We start from the raw sequence: 20,617 nt of genomic DNA, 5'->3' as shown, positions 1-20,617 counted from the left end.
CCAATTTAGAGGTGTCCTACAAAACACCCACCAGGTCATGTAAGTATTTCATCACCAACTGCAATCAAAGGCTGCTGAAGATCAGCAGGGCAATTTCCCTTGTTGATCTCCAGGCAAAGATCACCGACCAAGGCCACAAGCGCACAGTCTCAGCGTTGTCTCTAGGAAGAAAGTTAGATTGACAGTGGTCCAGGAAACCGATGGCATCCAGATGTGCCTGGAACAGTCAGGTGAGCATCTGTTCATTGACCTTCCCCAAAAAGGGGAGGGTGGAGACAAGAGTAATAATTGGCTTGGGAGTTAGCATCAAGCGATGGTTTCTTCAGCAGAAGCTGGGCAATCACAAACAGAGCCAGATTACTGCATGAGCAAACTAGGCATATGCCTAGGGCCCTAAGTGAAGGGGCCCAGTTGTGCTTATTTTACGTATTATAATTAAGTGAAAAAAAGCAGGGGCCTGTGACCTGTTTGCCTACAGTCCGCTAAAGGATTAAGCCAGCCCTGATCACATACTTAAAGCCCAGCACCCTGCCCACCTGATAGTAACCTTTGCCTCTCAAAAAAAAAAAAAAGTATCATAAAGAAACAAGGGAAAGGAATTCACCTAAATCCACTTAAAACTTCCTACCTGACTTGAAAACGATAAATCCTTCCACACAATTTAAGAGAAACTCATTTGCCTCTCAAAACTTCAAAGTAGGATTTGAGGCACTCTGCAATTGGATTTAAAAACCTGCTCAGTCAATGTAAAAACCATCATTGAAGGGAAAAAACACAACATGTTTTCCTGCAAATAAAAAGTAAATCATGTGCCTTATTTTAATTCCATCTTTGCTGATAACATTACAGATAACCAAAATCTATCGTGTAGCAATCTTGATTATCCGGTTTCAAGAAAACACAGATCCTTCTGAAAAAATTTCAGCATTCCAATCAGTTAATGTACAATGCACAACAATATCCAATCCCTGTGGAGAAAACAAAGTATTTTAACAAGTAAAAATTAAGCAAAACCCCAAACTGTAATTTTATATTTAAAAATACTTTAGTTTTCATTCCGGATCACTTAGAAACATTATGAACAAGTTTTGAACAGTGTTTAACAAAAATAGCAATGAGCACGTGGTAAAAACAACAAGAAAAAAAGCCTTTATGCTATTTACAAATTATTTACTTTGTATTTTTAAAAATTCTGAAAATTTTGCAAGCGATTTGTGTTTTGTTTTTTTTATTTTATTTTTTAACTTTAGTGAATACCATTTAGAAAATAGAATGGTCTTACTCCATCCACAGGGTACTACAAAAATTATTCTTCTTTCATAGGTCCTTTAAGAAGTGGAGTTCTTGAATAGTAAAACTTTCTTTTTTACGTTTGTTGCTTAAAAAACATTACTAAGAGCTTCCAAGCGTATGAATTAAAATGCAACGAAAAGATGGTCTTTGTACATGTCTGAAAATATTACTAAAATAAGCTAAATTTACATAAGTACTCTCAAAATAACACAATGGGATTCAACTTCATTTTAGACATTTGGAAAGCAGTGTCATACTTTATTTAAAATAAACCCATGTAAAAACAAAGTTAAAATGAAAATGGTACCTGAAAAATAAATTATTTGATATAAAACAAATCAATAACTTAAAAACACACTAAATATACAAAATGTTTAACCATATACTGTACAGTATGGAAAACAATTGATAAAGTCTTCTGTCCCACAAACAGATTACTTTATAAACAAAAAGGTTACATAAGTTAAGGGAAAGAAAAAAAAAATCAGTAAAAAGACTAGAAGTACAGTATTATTCAAAGTTACTGATCAAATAAAGATTTATCCAAAATTATGATGCTTCAAATGTCTCAAGTCATTTTCTTCTTAATGACCAAGTGAAAAAGTTTACCTTTATCACTGAAAGGTTGTTTTAAAATGCCTAAAAATAGGGAACAATAAGTAATGAGAATAATTTTAAAATGTGAACTCAGTAGCAATATTTCAAGATTTCAGATGGTAGTCCCGCTTTTACTGAATTTCCATCATTATTAATAAATGTATTTAGTGTTTAAAGTTCCACTCAACAGAAAAATATTTGTAGTTTAAATTGATCCTTTTTTTAACCAGGTGTGATATATAACAAAACTGCAGCAAGACTGAACAAAGTAACAGGTTCTAAAGGCAAAGCCACTCACTGGGTGCTTTGTGTTGTTTTAGAAATCATAGGAGTTTAACATCAATTGTGGGGTTTTTTTAATCATGCACAGGGAGAAAGATACACCTAATTTTTTACTTTTTACTACATATGAAGGCTACAAACAGGCAAATGGAAAAAAATAATGCTGTATTTGTTTTAAACCAAGAAAAGGTGTTTTGTTTTAAGTTAACTGTAATTTTCAATTCTACTGGTTGCACCATGTAGATACTAAGTTTTGCATTATACAAGTACCTTTTTCTTACAAATAAAAATGAAGCAATTGTGTTCTCTTATGTCTTGTAGTTTTATAACAGTGGAAACAAATAGTATATGCCTTTCATATGCTGAGCTTTATCAATGTTTCTTTTAACCATCTTGGGATAGTGTTGGGATTTCCCAACATGAAACAGCAAACGCAGACCTATGTTTAGGAACCTGCCTTGAAGACAGCAGGTGTCCCTGCTGCCAAACAGAGATTAAAGTACACATGGTACACAGTGACAAATTCACTCCTTGAAGAAATGGATACAACGCCATGAATGGAGTTGTGCCTGCTGATGCTAGGTGTGAATTTGGTCCCTTCTACCTAAAGCTTTACTTAGGTGCCAAAATATAGAAATGGTATAATAAGGTGCTTAATTGACAGTGTTACTAAGAGCAAGCTTCCCTATAATGGAAGTCAAAATATATGGTAACTTACACTAAGACAGCTGTGCTCAACCTTCTGGCGCTGCAGGCTGCGTGAGTGACTCAGGGCAGGTCCACAGGCTGGATCCCATGGGCAGGGCTGATCTATGAACCAGATCCCATGTACAGTTAGTATGTGGGGTTGAGTCAGGGTGTGATCCTGTCCATCAGCTCAACTGCAGATCAATCCATCTGCAGGATCTGGCCCACACACCAGATCTGACCATAAAGCAACCCCATGTATTGATGCAATCTGGTGTGCAGGGCCTTCTGGCTTGCAGTGCTCCCCACAGGTCCAGAATTTTGGAAGCAAGGAGCAGCATCAGCATTAATTGCTAAGGCTCTGGAAGACATGGCAATTAATGCTGTCACCACTCCCCCACTGTCAAATGTCTGGACTCATGGGGAGCGCTGCAGGTCCAATTACATAGACCTGCACGCTGGATTCAGCCTGCAGGCTGGAGGTTCAGCAACACTGCACTAAGAGGTAGTATTATGACACAAAACTCTATATTTTACTTTTGTAAATTATGGTGAACCAATAATCCATTAAAAAAATTGTACAATGAAAAAACAACATGTTTTCAAACTGTAACAATGCACTGCAAGTAAATATCAGGGGGCCTAATTCCAATAAATTTTTTGTTAGAACTAACCTAGCATATTTAGAGACATCCTTCTGAAGTCCATTACATGTTATATAATTAAGGAAACTTTAGTTTAAGTTTAAACTTTAGTTATTTCAGTTTTATGCTAAACTGAAGCAAGCTTTCAAAAACTTCTGAGGAACCACCATTTTATTGCCTTAATCCAGAAGATTAAATAATGTAAAATTCTGCAACTGCTTATAAAGAGCTCATTTGAAATTGAATATTAAAAAAAAAACTGGCTTGTCTTTTCAAGAATGAGCAACATTTATACTGTTGAACGTCCTCTACAGTAAGTGCTACAGTAACCTACTTCAAAATTTTGAATTGCTTTGCAAGAGTAAAATTGCTACAACTTTCCATGCTGCTGTAAAAATACTACAAAAACAGATGGCTTTACAAACCTTCAGGTGCAAAGGTATTCAAACCATTTGCTGTCTGCAAGTGTAAATGACCACATACTGATCATCTACAGTTAACTGCAGTGATAGATCCATAATTTGTTCCAATGGCTTGGATACCTCAGTATTTTTAGTGTGTTTTCTGATGCTATCATGATACAGATGTGCTGAAAATCAAAATAAAAACAAACCAAAAAACCAAACAAACAATAGGAAAGGAAAAAAAAAGTTTGAACACACACCACTGGTAGGACACTGCTCAGGACAGTGATGTTTCCTGATGCCCCTTCCACCCCAAGCATGCTCCTGAAATCCTTCACAGTCCCAAACCTAGAAAGTCGAATGGAGGGGTGCCACAGGGCTCAGGGACATGAAAACAGCATGGCTACATTGATTCAGATCTCCTTCCTCCACATCTTACAGCATTGTAGGGCACAGAAGTTTAAAGAATCCAAACTGTTATGATGAAATGGCTTCAGAGGAGGATGATCCTCTCAACATTTACTTCAGTGCATGCATAAGAAAGTCCTGGTGTCTTTGTAATTGAAACACTCTAAAACCACTACAAGTTGCTTTGCTTCTGCTCCATTCATAGCTTTCACGATTCTCAGATTTATTTTGTTGCTGTCTTCTCACGTGAAGGAGTTGCATTTACCTTTGCACAAATGCACACAGCAACACTGTAATTTATTTGACTGCATTTACTGTGAAATGTCCCTCTGTGTAAAAAGCCAAAAGAGGCCCATTTCTGAAGACTCGATACATAGGCCTTGGCTGCTAGAGAGGTAAAAATCTTTCCATAATGGAAACTTGTACAGTGAAAGTAAATGAACTGTTACAAGAAATTAGGAAAAGCCCATTTCTGAATAAATCCTTCAATCAACGTAAATTTTAAAAAAAAGTTTAACAGTTTAAATGTGAATTATGTATCTTAAAAAATAACAGCCGAAGCCCAGAACACTTTCACAGTCTTGGAGGATATTCTATCCTTTAATTAGGACAGCTTTACCTTACCTACAAATTGTCTCATCTTAGAGTGAAACTCCACCAGTCTTGCAAGAAGTGCCAGGTTTCCATATTCATATCAAATTACAGTGGCAGTCCAATGCAGTTAGTGTGTTTAGCACCTATACTTTGGTCCTGTAAGAGCCTGCTTAGAGCTATGATGGTAGGAAGTTCTTGCGGGAATAGAAAGACAGGTAAAAACAAAGGAAGTAAGATGCCAGCAGAGGTTCCCCTCCCAACAGAAACTGCAGGCTTGATGAAGGGGTATACCTGTGGCAGTCATGCAGCTTTGATTAAAAAATATCAATCCCACGCTGGAAGGTATCCTGTCACAGCTTTTCTGGCCATGGCTGGTTCAGGGTTAGACACAGAAATGGGCCTTTACATAATAGGATTTCAAATTGTGGTAGAAAAACAAGATTCTGGGGCAAATATCTGCCCAAGCATTAGAAGTCAGGGTCATCAGGCCAAAGAGAGTAAAACCTATGCCAACTCAAATCAGGGCATATTCTAAAAAAAGGGGATTATGCGAGTGAAAGGCATACCACTATGTGTATATTTTAGTCACTAGTGTTTAAATCACTAGAGCATTCACCTTCCAAAACCAGTCCTTATAATTTAAGGCAGGAGGAAGGTAGCTGAATGTCGTAACAAATGACATGACAAATTCACTTTAAAATTGACCCATTTGGTTAAAAATAAATAGCATCACCGATCTGTTTTACTGTTCTTTCACCTGCTAGTCCCTTGAGCATTCATCAAGGTTTTCTTGAAAGTAGGTAAAGGTAAGTGAATGAAAAATAGGCTCATTCTCAGAAAAATTTTTAAGCTTCCATGATTCCACTGTTGGCACAATCAGGATGGCCAGTGAAAAGGCTAATGCCCTCCAGACCCGCTAATCTTGATTCCGTGAAGTTCAGCTTCTTTTTCTTTGGATTAGAGCCTTGATACCACCTAACCCAGTGCACACATTATCCTCTGAAGCACAGTAATTGTAGCATTTGATGTCCAAGAGATTATCAGCTTGACTTTCATTAGGTCAACACTAGAGTGATGTCTGAATGCTAGGGAGGGGAAGCAGATTAAAGGTGCCCACAGATATTTCATGATTATCACAAAGGGCTAAAGTCAGAAGAGTCCTCAGACAGTGTGGCCAATTGTGTGTCAGATTCAGCATGTGCAGGGCTGATCTGATCAGGATGCCTTAGTCCAGTTAGCAAGACCTGGCATTTTCCTACATCTTACTGCCCTGTTTTGACTGATGAGAAATCTGAAATGGAAAATGGGCCTTTATGTATAATAAGTTCTTGAGAATGAGTTGTACAGCTCAAAAAGCTGCAACATGGAACACAGATGGAAACAGAGGTGCTTTCTTGAAGCACTTGTTCTGACTATTTGGTCATCCAAAAGGAAGAGTAATGACTCGTACACTCCCCCAACAGATGAAGTGACAAAAAATACTAGAAATGCTGATGCTCTGATAGAAACTGGAAAATACCTAGTGCACTAGATGTCTAGATACAGAGCACGAGTCCGTCCAAACCATCAAGCAGAAGAAATTGAAAGATTTCTTTTACTAGACTTCAGAGTTTTGCCTGAACCTCCACCATGCAGTCTTTACAGATGGACTGAGAAATGGGAGGTCCAGCAAGAGTCAAAACTCACCTATCTTAGTTATCAGAAACTGAATGCCTGCCAAAATTTCTCTGCTTGTGGAATCAGACTGGCAACACTGTGGGTGGTGACAAGGAGGTCTGGTCTATAAATGAAGTGGCTTGGATGACTCAAAGGGACACATTCCACTCCTCAAGAAATTAAAAGAATTGTTTCTTTTCTTCCCTTTTCTCCTGGCTGGAAGAGTGGTAGCTTACTCAGACGAATCAAACAGACAACATTAAACAGGATGAAAAGAAACCTGATGAAAGGAACCATGGCCCAACATGTTACTAGAAATGGATTCTTCATCACTGGATGAAACCATTAAATTGTTCCTCTCTCATGTAAGAGAAGAACACAAGACAAAAAAAATTAATGCAGCTGAAACCACCAACAAAAGGACAGTGGTGTCACAAAATCTTCAAGGAGAATTTTAAACTACGAATAAGGCTTGGTAAGCTCTCAGTAGTAAAACTAACATAGCCTACTCAAGATGTTTTACAGAGTAGCACCCCCCTTTTAATATATAATATATATAATTCATTAAAAGGTTAAAAGGGGGATGCTACTCCGTAAAACATCGAGTTGGCCATGTTAGAAGAGTTTTACTACTGCAAGCTTACCTTACTCTGTGTGTGTGTGTGTGTGTGTGTGTGTGTGTGTGTGTGTGTGTGTGTGTGTGTGTGTGTGTGTGTGTGTGTGTGTGTGTGTGTGTGTCTTGACAGATGTACTGATGGAAGAGTCAAAAGGCACAAAAAGTTCTGAAGACAACTAGAGGTGATGGAAAAGGATGGAGTGTGTTTATTTAAATAAGGATCTCAGGATGCAATATGGAGCAATGGATCAAGCAACACTGCTAATGCCCAGAGGACATGGGAAAAGGACAACTTTCTGAGAAGGGAAGGAAATGGAAACACATGGGAAAGGGGTTGGTGAAGGGTCCTGTTCCAGGGCTATTGTTCAGAAAGGACATCCAACTCAGCTGAGGATAGATGCACCTCAAGAGCTTGGGATTGGCAGAAAAGGGAAGGTCGCATCTATAAAATGCCAGAGAGCGCTTGAATTAACTGCATGTGAACTCAGCCTCGCATGCTCTACATAGCCAGAGATGATGTCTACCACCACTGAGCTCTCCTGGAGTCAGCTGAGAAGGGCTATGTGCAGCAACAAACCAGCAGGTTACTGGATAGGCGAATGACTGCCTGCTGACTGAAGGAATAAACAAAAACACACGCACCCCACATACTGAAATTAGAGCAAAGTCCCACACTTGTCTGAACAAGAGAGAAAAGTGCCAAAAATAAACGATGGCAATGAGGAGGGGACAGAAATCCAGAGGTGGCACAGGACTGCAGGTCCTGCTGCTGAAAGAGGGCTGCAAAGCAGAATCTTCAAGAACCAGCTTTTGGGCACTAAACAAACACATGCACTGAACCATCTCCAAAACCCAAAGGGGAGGCCTGACTACTCATTGTTTTTTGGAGATTGGCAGAGATTCGCTCAAAAGAAAAATGCTGCTGAATTGTCCCAATTTCTGCATTTCCTCTGAACTTTGGTGAGAAAACCCAGATAATGTTCTTAAAAGTCACTCAGGTGGAGGACCCTACTCCTGCACACTATGTACCCCTGCATATGCTGTATCTGACATAAGAAAATCCTTTTCAGACTTTCTAAAGGAACATCTACCATATTTTTAAATCACTGTGGCACATACTTCTTATGTGACAGGGTTGTTATAGTGCTTTTCTTTTCACATAATTTTTTCTCCTATGCATCTGTCAAAGGAGAATTATATTATTTTAATGAAGAACTATAGTTCTTTTTTTTTAAAACAATACTCTTTAAAAGCTGGACACTTTGTGCAATACTTAGCAAAAAAAATAATATAAAATAAAAAACAAAACAAAATTTGAGCAAAACAAAATCAAATTTAATGGTCTTAAATGCAAAAGTAAAAACAAACAAAAAACACAAAAAAGCAAAAGAAAATTAACAGAAACAGAACAACTCAAAGATTCAAGGCAGTCTGCAGAAAACTTGGGGGATTAATCTTTAAATCTACAAATCAAGGTTTTTTAAAGTAATATCTAACTTGCAAGAAGTAAGTACTTTTCTGCTGAGTGTTCAATACGTAAAGCTAGTCATCAAAACAAAATCCTATTAAAATAGAAAAATCTAGCACTCATTAGAAGGGATGCGAGAAATACAATGCTCAAATGTTTAACTGTTTTTACAAAATAAAACTGCCCTTAGGTATTCAAAACAATAACGATCTTTGAAAATGAATAAGAATCTTGCTGCATTATAATGTACCAGTAAGTAGTGCACCATGCATTGATATCTGGACAGAAGAGATTCAGTTTGGTAAACAACATATATTCACACTGTTTTTGGAGTTTCGTTTTGACTCTGAAATCTTCCCAGAGTTTCTCTGAAACTCTTTGGTCCATTCCTATTAGAAAATGGGCTTTAAAAGTATTTGTAAAACCTTTTAATTTGACAACTTGGCTACTCTTCAGTGTGCAACTTACCTCATCAATGGTGTTAAAAGTTATGCTAGCATGCTACTACTTACAAGACCTTCACTTTATAAAGTCTACTCCTCAACTAAATGTAGCGATGAAAATTACTTTATAAAGCAGTATACTGCCAACTAAAACAACAGTGCTTTCAACTTTTTTCCAAGCTTCAAAGGGGACGGGGGAATGACACACTAATGGAGTCAGCTAGATAGTTCGAATAAAAAAATTCCAGTTTTTGCAGACAATATTCAATGGAACAAAATTCAGTCTCATAAGTGAAAGCATGCTTCAATTTTACCACCATCCAGAGGGACTTAAGCTATTAGGGGCTTCTTATATATATGTTTTCAATGAAATAACTTAAGGAACTTAAAATTGGTCTAACATTGTGGGATTTCAAACATTTGAACATGTCAGTTGCATCCCAGAGTATAAAAACCTTTTTCACTTCTCATTTAGACTAAGACAAACACTTGTGAAAATTGGCGCAAAATGAGTTTTACACTAACAAAAATGTTTCAACTTCTGTCACTCAATTATCTATTCCATACAAAAAGCACGAGCAAGTTATTTGTGGGACTTGTTGGTTTTGAAGGAAACCTGTAAGATTTTGTCCCCCAGGCGGTAGCCATTAAGACTTGCTATGGCCATTGCAGCTTCTTCATAGTTTGTCATGGTCACAAAACCAAAACCTTTGCACTTGTTGGTGTTGAAATCTCGAATAACTTTCACATTGGTAACTGCACCAAAGGGGCCAAACATCTGCCAAAGGATTCCCTCATCAGCATCTTGACCAAGGTTGTAGATGAAGATACACCAGCCAGAAGATGCGTTTCCTGGAACATTTACACCAGAAAGCCCACTCATGTGATCTACACCCATAGGAGAGAACCTAGCAAATAAAAAGCACAATATTTCATGTAAAAGTTCAATTCAATCAAATAAATTAATTTGAATGGGAAGCAACTGAATAAATATTCTTAAAACTTCTAGTCAAAATATTTGACCCTCCCCATTTACCATAGGATAACCAAATGTCAGCAAGTAGAAAGAGGAAAAAAAAGAGAGTCAAGTGCTTTGAATTTGTCACCAGGAGCAAGGGGAAATTATAAGGAGAAAGGGCTAAGCTAGGCAATAGCTGCAAAGTAGGATTATGCAATTTCCACTATGTGGGGCAATCAATGCTAGTTTGAAGCTCATCTAAACTTTCAGGATACTTTATGGCATCAATATTGAACTACTAAATGCTACCAAGTACCAGAGGCCTCCCACAAGCCTCAAACCATCTTCAGCCATCCCCATTTTCTCTCCAAGAGGCTTGTATAGGGCCTCCTGGAGCAGGGTCTGCCTCTACAATAGATTCTCATGGCTTCTCCATTCAAATTTTTTCTCATGCGAAGCATAATGAAGCTTGATCTCTTGTCCACCGTAAGGCAGCAGGTGAAGGCAACCACTTTCACTTCTGACTGGCAGATACAGATACAGGTACCTCAATCTCTAACAAGGTACTCAGTACATCGTTAAAACTTCTGTAGTAACTGCCCACTAGTTGGAACGACCCACGTTGTTAGTAGAGTATCACTGCCAGTGGATTTAGACATTTTTTTTTTTAGTAATTTGTATGTTAACGATTAATAATTTTATATTTAGATACCGACTAATGTATAGTTGGCAGAAGAACTGTAATAATCATAAACAGAGTTTAGTTACAATTTTTCCTTTTCGTTGTTTTTTTTAAATGTAAATGCTTTCATCTCGTGTCATTCAAATCCATGCCTTACTAGTTAAACTCTTGACTTCAATGCATTTACTCCTGATTTACACCAGTACAGAAAAACAATCAAGTCCAGGGTGACTGTCCTACCCCATGCACATTGTCCTCTCACTACTCCCTGCAAATCCTGCCTCAGCGCTACCTGCATAGACCCCAATGCAGTACTTCAAATGAACATGAGACTTTACTCTCAATGTTTGCTTTCTTCCCCAACTTAAATTCTATTCCTTCACCTATTTTGCCCCTCATGCTCCATTTCTATCCCATAACCTAGGAAATTTAGTGCATTAAGTTATTTTAAGAAAACATCAAAAGTTGCATAGCTAAGTACACAAAAACTTTAAGAAAAGTCCAACTGAAAGTCAAACATAAAATGTAATTCTGTTCCCATGTACTTACAATTTGATCATGTAAATGTGTATTCGCATGCGACTGAAGAAGTACCAAACTGCATTAATTTGAAAAAGCAGCTGGCATGCTAGAAGCAGAAAAAGCATTCTAGAACACATCAGGTGCCCAATATTTATTAAATTGCTAATATGCCAAAATTGCCCAACTTCTTGGACAATGCTTTGCTGAGCAGACTCACTAACTTCATGACTTGCCAATATTTATTTCACTTTAAAAAGTTTAGTGTTTTGTGCATCTTTTCCATGTTATTTTTGGGCTTTTTAATAAAAGTGTTCAACTTCCCATTATTTATTTGCATGTGACCAGAAAGAGGCCTGGTTTTTGGGTTTTTTTTGTTGTTTTTTTTTTTAAGATTTACATCTCAACAGATCACCAATCCTGGGGATGGCCATGGATGGATAGGAGGAACTCACTGAACTCAAAGTTCTGCAACGTTGGTTCCAGCAATCAGTACCTTGTTGTGCTCCTTGTATTTGGGTACTAGGTTCAACAACACCCTAGTGCAACAGTTAGCTCCTTTTTCACTAAAGAGGAAAAACAGCTTTCTGTGGGGATGAAGGAGGAATAGCCAAGATATAAATCACCAATGCAAAACAATTATAAGAACTAATCTGTTCTCTAGAAAAAAAAAAAAAAAAAAAAAAAATCAAATCAACAAAATGTCTTACTCCTGGAAACTAAAAAGCTCCAGGGATGTCCCCAAGGCAGTCTACAAAGAAAGCAGCTACAGTAAGCATTCTGGGCATATGAACACAAGGGGCTGGCTTATAAAAACAGAGAGAGGTACGATACCCCAAACCCATGGAAGACTGGAGACATTCCAAAGAAGTAATTTAAAGGTTCTCTGGTCTATAAAGCAAACTTGCAGCAACTGAAAAATGTGTGCGCAGAACTCCACATGCCTACCCCACAAATTTTTATCATCTCTTCCTGAACCATGAAGTTTTGTAAGCTCTTGGGGCGTTATAGTGCACCTATGGATGTTTCTAATTAGTATATTTAGACAAAATCCAAGATGACCTTGAATTTAAGACAACCCCCTCAATAATTAGTCTCTGTATGTGGGAAATATAGAAAACAAATTGTTATAATTTGAATCTATGAATCTATAATTTCCATGTACAGAATCTAATTAAAGGAAGGTCATCTTAAATATGTCCCCAGCACTGCTGAAGTGGGGAAAGCAGCAGGGGGTGGTGGTGGGGCGATATGCAGCCTCCTTGCCCTCTGGCCCTTCCGCCTGCAGCTTGTCTGCCCTCTTCCCTCCCCCGCATTGTGCCGGACCCTCTACTCCATGCAGCCACTGCCTTCCCCCCCCTTACTGTCAGATGCAGCTTAGGCTTCACTCCCTCCCAGGCACATGGAAGCACATCCCCTGCCTGGCCATGCAGCAGCATGCTGGGGCAGAACAACCACCACGGCTCATCGGTTGGGCAGGGAGGGGATGGTGTTTCCATGTGCTCTGTAGCTCTGGAGGGGATAGAAATAGAACCAGACATGCACTGACAGTAAGTGAGGGGGCAGCACACAGAGGCTGGAGGAGCTGCTGCTTCTGCATGCCCTGTGAACTACAGCAGCCACCATGGCACAGGGCACACCATGTGGCAGCTTTGGCACAGGGCAGCAGGGGCAACTTTGGCTTGGGGAACACAGCTGGAGCTGGCACTGCCGTATGCCCTGTGCCAGAGTTGGAAGTGCTGGAGTCAGACCTGATACTATGTGACTTGGGAAGCTTTTCTAGTCTAGATCTGGCCTGGGGCATGAGGCGAGTTTGACAACCCTGCTATACAAGGGAAGAGCTTTCCCTCAATTTACATAATGGTAACAGGATAAAAAGAAAAAAATAATATTTGGGGCATAGGGAGGGGGAAATGGTAAGCTGTTTGCTTTTTTGATCACTTCTTACAATAATAAGTTTTTATTGAGTCGTCTCCAGTAACTCCCAGATTTTTTTTTCCCAAATAATTTTTACAACTAACTAGAATCCAACTGTGTTCCATTGTTTGACCCATGTACCTTGACAGCACCATCTAACTGCAGTCTTTCCACACTGATATAGTAAAAGGTGTCATCAGAAAATCACGTGTCCCAGAGAGCATCAGTACGTGAAATAAGGACCTATTCTAGAACTCCGATGCAAGATTGTTCTGCTCAGACGGACCAAATTCTTTGGGAATTAAGTTCTTCACTATAGACTACACAGAGATTTTGCCAAGCACAATGCTTCCATACCAACTATAAACTAGATTTAGATGACTTAGAACGATTGTAAACTGGTACAACCCTCTACCACCTCCTCTTGCTGGACTCATAGCCACTCTTTCACATTCATAGATTGTAGTTGGAAGGGACCCTGAAGGATCATCGTGTCCAACCCCGTGCCCCAGGCAGGAAAAGGACTGAGGTCAGACGATCCCAGTCAGGTGCCTATCTAGCCTCCTCTTGAAGACCTCCAAGTTAGCTGATAGTACCACCTCTCTCTTGGCAGCCTGCTCCAGATTCTGGCCAGATCTTTTATTCAAATCCCTGTTCCTCACAGGGAATTCACAGTAAAACAGAAACATGGGCTTTTTCTTAAGCTCAAGTCAAACAGTGCCTTCTAAGAGTCATAAAATCATAGAAAATTACGGCTGGAAGGGACCTCAAGAGGTCATCTAGTCCAAACCCCTGCTCAAAACAGGACCAGCCCCAACTAGGTCATCCCAGGCAAAGCTTTATCTAGCCTGGTCTTAAAAAAAACAAAACTCCAAGGATGGAGATTCCACAATTTCTTTGGGTAGCCTGTTCCAGTGCTTTACTACCTTCCTAGTGAGAAAAGTCTCTTCCAGGCTTACAAAAGCAAGCAGACTACTTACAAATTAAAAAAAAAAAAGGTACTTTACATTAAACTAAACTCAGTGTGTCCCTGCACTGAACCCAGCACAGGCCCAGAAGAGGCAAGGTGTTAGTTTGACCTGGCTCACAATGTCTGCATAGACTGGGTGCTTCTGTGGGGCTTTTTTGGCACTTTTATCAAATAGCCAAAAAGCCCCACTGAAGCACTCTACCTATACAATGCGGAGCCAGTCAAACTAACAGGCTGCATCTTCCAGTAAAGTGCTATTTTGTTCTGTTTTTTTTCATTTCTATCAGCAGCCATAGTGCCTTTCCCCAGGCTTATAAAACAAACAGTACTTGTTCTCAATGTTTTGAAAGCAACCTGCACCTTTCAACAGGCTGCAAAAACTTTCCAGACTCACTCAACCTCCTTTTGCCCCTTCTCTTGCAGGTAGAGCCTTCTTTAGTACTCTAGACTGGGAATCCGCCCAACAACTGGATTCCCTACACTTGCTCCTAGCGGGACCTTCTTTCTTAAAGGGCTCTACCCTCAGTCACAACTGGATCAGATTTATTTGTCACTAGAATGACATCCAGACAAGAGGTTGTAAAAGGACATCTATCGTGCCTTGAATACAACATCCGATTCAGAACTCAAAATTACAATAGATCTAGATTCCTGGATTATCTGTCCTCTACAGATACCCACACACACTCAACAGACCTCTTACTCTTAGAGACTAAAAACTGATGTCCCTAAAGCAAACTAGAAAGAGGTAACTGCAGCAAGCATTTTATGCCTATCCAGAATGCTGCCCTCAGGGACTGTCACTGATGCATACAGGTATTCTCATCCTTATGCATCTGGGCTCAAATAAGCATCCACTAAAGTCTCTGGAAGCTTTTCCACTGATTTAAACAGGCTCTTGGATAAGGCTACTTATCAGACTGCCAGGATGAATAACTAAGAGCACAACTACGGGTGGATGAGCAGGGCATGAGCCCCTGGGTGCTGTCTAAGGGGGGAGGGGTGCCGAAGTGTAGCCTGTCCCACCTCCAGCACCTGCCATGCAGTGCTGCTGGCAGCTAAGCGCAGCGCTGGGCATGAAACAGGTGAGAAGCAGTTGTGGGGTTGACACTGGCCAGAGGCTTGCTCCCAAGGGAAGCTGCTGCTGCTCAACACCTATTTTGGTGGTGGCTTCCATATTAAAACAACCAGCACTGGTTTGCCCTGTTATGCCTCTGTCCAGTGACATCTCTACTATTCTTTCAATCACATAGGTGAAAAGAACAGTCATATTTAGGAGTTCAGCCAATTCAAGCCTAGCCCAGTAGTTCACACCCTCTTTAGGCTCAAGGCACTCCCCATCAGACTCTAGGCACTCTCCAAAAACTTTTGTGAATTGAAAGGCACTCCATTTCAAAAACTAAAGGCACTATTTATTATAGTGCTTGCCTCCTTACAGAAGGGCTGGGCATTGGGGGTAAAGAAGCAGTCAGGCAGGGAGAGCCTGAGCTTGCCCTTATCTACTTATCTTCTCACACCTTGCTTGTCTCCTCACATTCCTGGCACCCTGGTTGAGAATCACTGGCCTAGCCTATCGAAATCTGTGAAGGGGATGGAAAGAATAGATGCTGACATTCCTGCAGAGATGCTTCTCAGGTACCCATCTTACAGAAAGATGGAGTGCATTGGGAGGAAAGCACTACGTCCTTTCTTTGTCTTCCTAGAATACAGTAGCCTGGTCTTCTTATCTTATCTGTTACAGGGCTATTGGTAGTCACCTAAAAAATGCCATCTCAAAATTACCACAGCCATTTTCTCAGTACTCTCTAGGATGCATCCCATCTGATCCAACTGACATGAAAATTTGAAGTTACCTCTAAGCTATTCCTCCCCTACTCTAGGCTTCTCATCTCTTCCCCCATCCTTGCTGCCAACTACGTTTATTATCTAATAGCTGACTTTATTTCCAAAAACTGAAATAAAGAGAGGCATCAAATACTCAAGCCTTCTTCACATAATCCTTTGCACTCAGCAAGAGACCTACTTTCCTTGGTCATCTTCTTACATACTTGTAGAATAATTTTTATTGCCTTTTGCATTCCTTGCTAGATGCATCTTAAATCACTCCTTGGCCTTACTAATTTTCTCCCAATCTGCCCATGTGAAACTCATTCTTCCCTAGTAACATGGCCAAATTTCCACCTTGAGTTGGTTCAGCCAGCCTCACTCCCCTGCTTTGAGTAATCAGGGTAGCCACCAGTCCCGCATACAACAAAGAGATCGATCCCCTAAAAATAGGAAAGCCAAAAAAGAAAGAACAAAGTCAGTGCTGAGAGTCCTGATACACACTCATATGGAAGACACTATTTATTAAAATCAGAGTTAGATTTAGTAGTGCAGAAGAGGAGGCAGCAAGATCTATTCCCCCAGGGAAGAGAGAAAGTCAACAGCGAACCTCCACTGAAATTTGTTCCTTAGAAATTGCAGATTATTTCATTTGTTTTTCAAATGACTAGTGGGGAACACTAGAAGCAAAGAACTCACCTGCCCGAGTTCATACAAGAGAAAGAAAAGGACAGACAGATCACAGTGCAGCTGAAGAGACAGATCAGAATCCCATGAAAACTCTTACAACTATAAATCAAAGAGGAAATGACTAGTGATACCCTTGGGAGAGCGGCCGGTATGCCATCCCGGTTCTCCTGACACGGGATGGCATACCCTCATGTTGGAACCAAAGCTTCAGAACTTTGATTAAGTTACCATATCCCATCTGTAACTCAGGGACGGACCGAAGAATGGAGATCTGTTGAGAGACATCTCTCTGATCAACCATCAGGAATATGCCACATCTTATTTTCTCATTGTATATTATTTTGTAGAAATGAAGTGTAGCTTGCCTTTAATTTTGTTGTTATATGAAAAATGATACAAAGCTAAGATTTTATCTTAACCACCTTCTAATTCAGTCATTTATTTATTTAACACTAAGAATATACAGTATATATATTTTTGTTATTCACATGAAAATATTTACTGCTGAGACAATGTAACATTTTTCCAGGTGAAAGTGGGAATGACAGTGCAGGTTTTGGACAGAATCTTCTTTCTAACCTACCTGAATCTTTGTGCTTGGTGATGAACTGGCCCTCCAAATCGTCTAGCTGATGAATGATATAGTTGTGATAACAGTGCCACGTTTTTGTTCTGGTTAGGATTGGCTGCAAACTTCACTGTAATGGGTTCGGAAGAACCTGGGGGTTTGTGACCATTGAAATTTGTAATTGCCTCTTCTGCTTCTGACCTTTTGTCAAACCGGATAAATGCAACCCCTCTGGACAAACCTTTTAACCAAATCAATGAAAGAAAAAAGGAAAAAAGGCAGCACAGGATTAACTCGGAATAATTTCAAAAGTGAAAACCTTATTTTGATAAGTACCATTTCTAAGGTTCATTGTTTTATTGATAGCTCCTTCAACAGCTAAAAATAATACATGCAAATAAATAAAAATTAAATTAACACATTTATTTCAACCATGTAGTGATCCTAGCAATGAAAATACAACTTTGCTCAGAATCTGAAGTCAAAATTATGCAGTGTGTGTGTGTTACGGAAATGCAGTATTAAGCCAATGTTTTTATTAAATTTCCTCAAACAAAAAAATTGGGGGTAACTCCACTGTGTTAAAAATAATGCTGGGGAAGTTTTCTTTGGGTTTTCTTTGCTTAATTATGTTATTCAAAGCAGATTTAAAATGTAAGCTGATTTTCAAAAAGGAGATGAGTATTTATGCTGATGACCATTTTCACACACACCTGTATATGTAACATGAGCCTCAAAATTTCCCCTAGGGATTCAAGCCAATTACTTTGGGTAGTGTTTTGAGCATCACTTAGACTACCTTAATTTAAAGGCTTCAATTTACGGTAAAGGATGGTAAAATGTTCCAAAAGTTTACTACTTTTCAATATTGCTATCATAATTTTTAAGTTTCAATTGTGTTTAGCTTTAACTTCTAGCCATTGTATCTCTTATGTTGTCTGTACATAAGAGCCCTCCTAGCAACATTTTTCTTCTAATGTATGTGTTTGAAGATGAGATGATCCATGTTTCTAATATATGTTATGTGTAGATAGGTCCAATAACAATCATGGTATGAAGCCTTTAAAAAAAAAAAAAAAAAAAAAAAAAAATCAATGCATACACCATTTATCAGATAACAGATAGCAAAATTCTTGGTAAAAGGTAAGTGAACGTTATGGCCTGCATTTTAAAGATGAGTATAATTTAATAGTCATACCTTTAGCCATGAATCAAACAAATGAAAGAGCTGGGAAAATAAGCATGGGTCTTTACCTACACAACATTGTGTAGATGCACCCACATGTGCTTAACCGCTCAGTAGATTAATTTGCTGCACTGTAAAGCATCACAGTCTGCATATGTGATACTTAGACTGCAGCAAACTAATTACTGCTGCCGTAAAACAATTGTTCCCAACAGTACTATCTTAAAGCAGTGAAAATAACTGCACCAAAACGTACGTGTAAATGCTGACCGAGGCATAAATTGTGCCTGGTCAGCGCGGGCAGCAGGGGCCAGACCCCTGCCTACTGCCTAGCCACAAGGCTCTGTTCTCTGGGCACTCTTGTGCCCCAGCCAGCTTCTCTGCCATCTGATACTGTGACCTGAAGCCCAGGGTAGACCCCTTCTTTTCCCCCTCAAAAAACCTGCTGCCAGCCCAGGACTGATGTGCCCTGGCTCAAACTGCTGCAGTCCTGGGCACATATTCAGACACCGCACTCTGGGTCGATTAACTGTGGTTCAAACTGCGCCAGAGTTTATCGTGCCACACTAACTAAACGTGCAGATGCACCCTGTACGATTCTGTAGTAGTCAAAGACTGAGACAGAGCAAAGACCTCCTTTTCCTTAATCCCTGCCCTGGGAAGGAAGCAAACAGCTCTGATTTAGGCATGTCATTATTTACTCCTGACTGCAAGGACTCTGACTGGCAAGTGCCAACAGTAACACTAGCCTCTCCAAAAAGTTTGGTGGGACGGGCAATGCCATGAACTTGCTATACCATTATGAGATTTTCTGCATCTTGAAGTATCTGGTACTGGTCAATCACAATCAGAAAACGGACTGGACCAAACTAACCACTGGTGATTATTATTATTAATATTATTACTGAACACTAATACTATTATGTTCTCACACATCCCTGGCATCATATAGAAGGGCATACTCCTATGTTAGGGAGAAAGCACATTTATATCCTTGTAACAGATATTACATACCTGCAGGGTTCAACAGGTCCTAGGCAAGAGTCTGATGTACAAATCTCACTTCTCTTCCACTCCTGTGCTCTACTTCTCTTTTGTCCTACCTTACTCTTCAGTTAAAAGTGTAAGTATCAAGGTATAACTATTTTTAGACAAATGAACTTCCAAAATGACTAGAAGTAGAAAGCTGGAACTTGGCAGGGGAAGAGCCTTCACTGAGAAGCATTGTCTAAGTCAGTGGTTCTTACCCTTCTTAGATTAATTCAAGGCACCCCCCTCCATAACTTTTCATAACCTGGCATCACTCCAGTTAAGAACTACTGCTGTACTGCCTCAACTTACCTCCATGATCCCCAACCAATGTGCTGCCAATGCTGACGCACCTTGGTGAAAGTATCCCACATTCCTTGTGCACAGCCAGATCAAGAAGTGCCTGTGGCAAAAGCGCATCCTTCTGCCTGCATTAGTTTTATCTGGTAAACCTAACGCAGACAGAAGTACCTTCACTTGCCACCACAGCTGCTTTTCAGTCTGACCTCACATGCTCCTCCCACAAAGAAAGCAAGCAGGGCAGTTCCAACTGGTTGTGATGTCCCTGAACGGATCTTGCAGAAACCTGGTGGAGAAGTCTGTGCGTTCTGGTGAAAGCCTGGTTTCAACTGGCCCAAATTATAAGGTTTAGGGAAAAAAGCATTTTGAACTTAAAAAAAGAAAAAGAAAAAAAAGAAAAACTCTGAATGCATGTATGTGTTACCAATGGTTTGAAGGGAAAGACTATTGTGCTACATGTGCAATGACTAGCTTAGCTCCACCATGTAGACAGTATGCCTCCTTCAACTACTACACAATCAAAGTCACCTGGGATTCAGAAAGCACACACACACAATCTTTCATGAGTTTATCTTCCAAGTTGCTCACTAAATTAGACATTGGCAACATAGATCTACGTCTCAAACAGCGATTATTACCCTGCATCACAAGGTATTCCATGTGACAGACAAGGCCAAGAACATATCCTACTACACTTCTTAGGCATTACCATGGACTTAGAGGTCTTAAGTGTGATCCTATTCTTTATAGTGCTTCCTCCACCACCTGTGGCTTGCAGGGCATTTCACAGCAGGCCTGTTCCACTGGTGCTGGTAATCAGCTGACTGTCAGCATCAGTCCCAGACAGTCTGGGGTCTGGAACCAGATCCAGGACTCTAGGGC

The 20,617-nt window shown here is 39.8% G+C and overlaps 1 protein-coding gene across 1 annotated transcript in view; it reads right to left on the bottom strand.

Annotated features, from left to right (window-relative positions):
• Nucleotides 1-8,494: 8,494 nt before the first annotated feature.
• The window catches only part of ELAVL1 (ELAV like RNA binding protein 1), a 59,302-nt gene continuing 47,179 nt past the window's right edge, over nucleotides 8,495-20,617 (bottom strand). Inside the window, exons 5-6 of the mRNA XM_006269325.4 lie at nucleotides 17,236-17,461; nucleotides 8,495-10,000 (exon numbers count right to left, since the gene is read on the bottom strand). Of these exons, the coding sequence (XP_006269387.1) occupies nucleotides 9,676-10,000; nucleotides 17,236-17,461 (551 nt within the window). The 3' untranslated portion in view covers nucleotides 8,495-9,675. The remainder of the gene's footprint in view (nucleotides 10,001-17,235; nucleotides 17,462-20,617) is intronic.

Source organism: Alligator mississippiensis, chromosome 16 (assembly GCF_030867095.1).
Source record: "Alligator mississippiensis isolate rAllMis1 chromosome 16, rAllMis1, whole genome shotgun sequence".
In the NCBI taxonomy this organism is placed as follows: Eukaryota; Metazoa; Chordata; order Crocodylia; family Alligatoridae; genus Alligator; species Alligator mississippiensis.
Note: the sequence above shows the minus strand (reverse complement) of the source record. Positions and strands in the feature narration are given on the sequence as shown.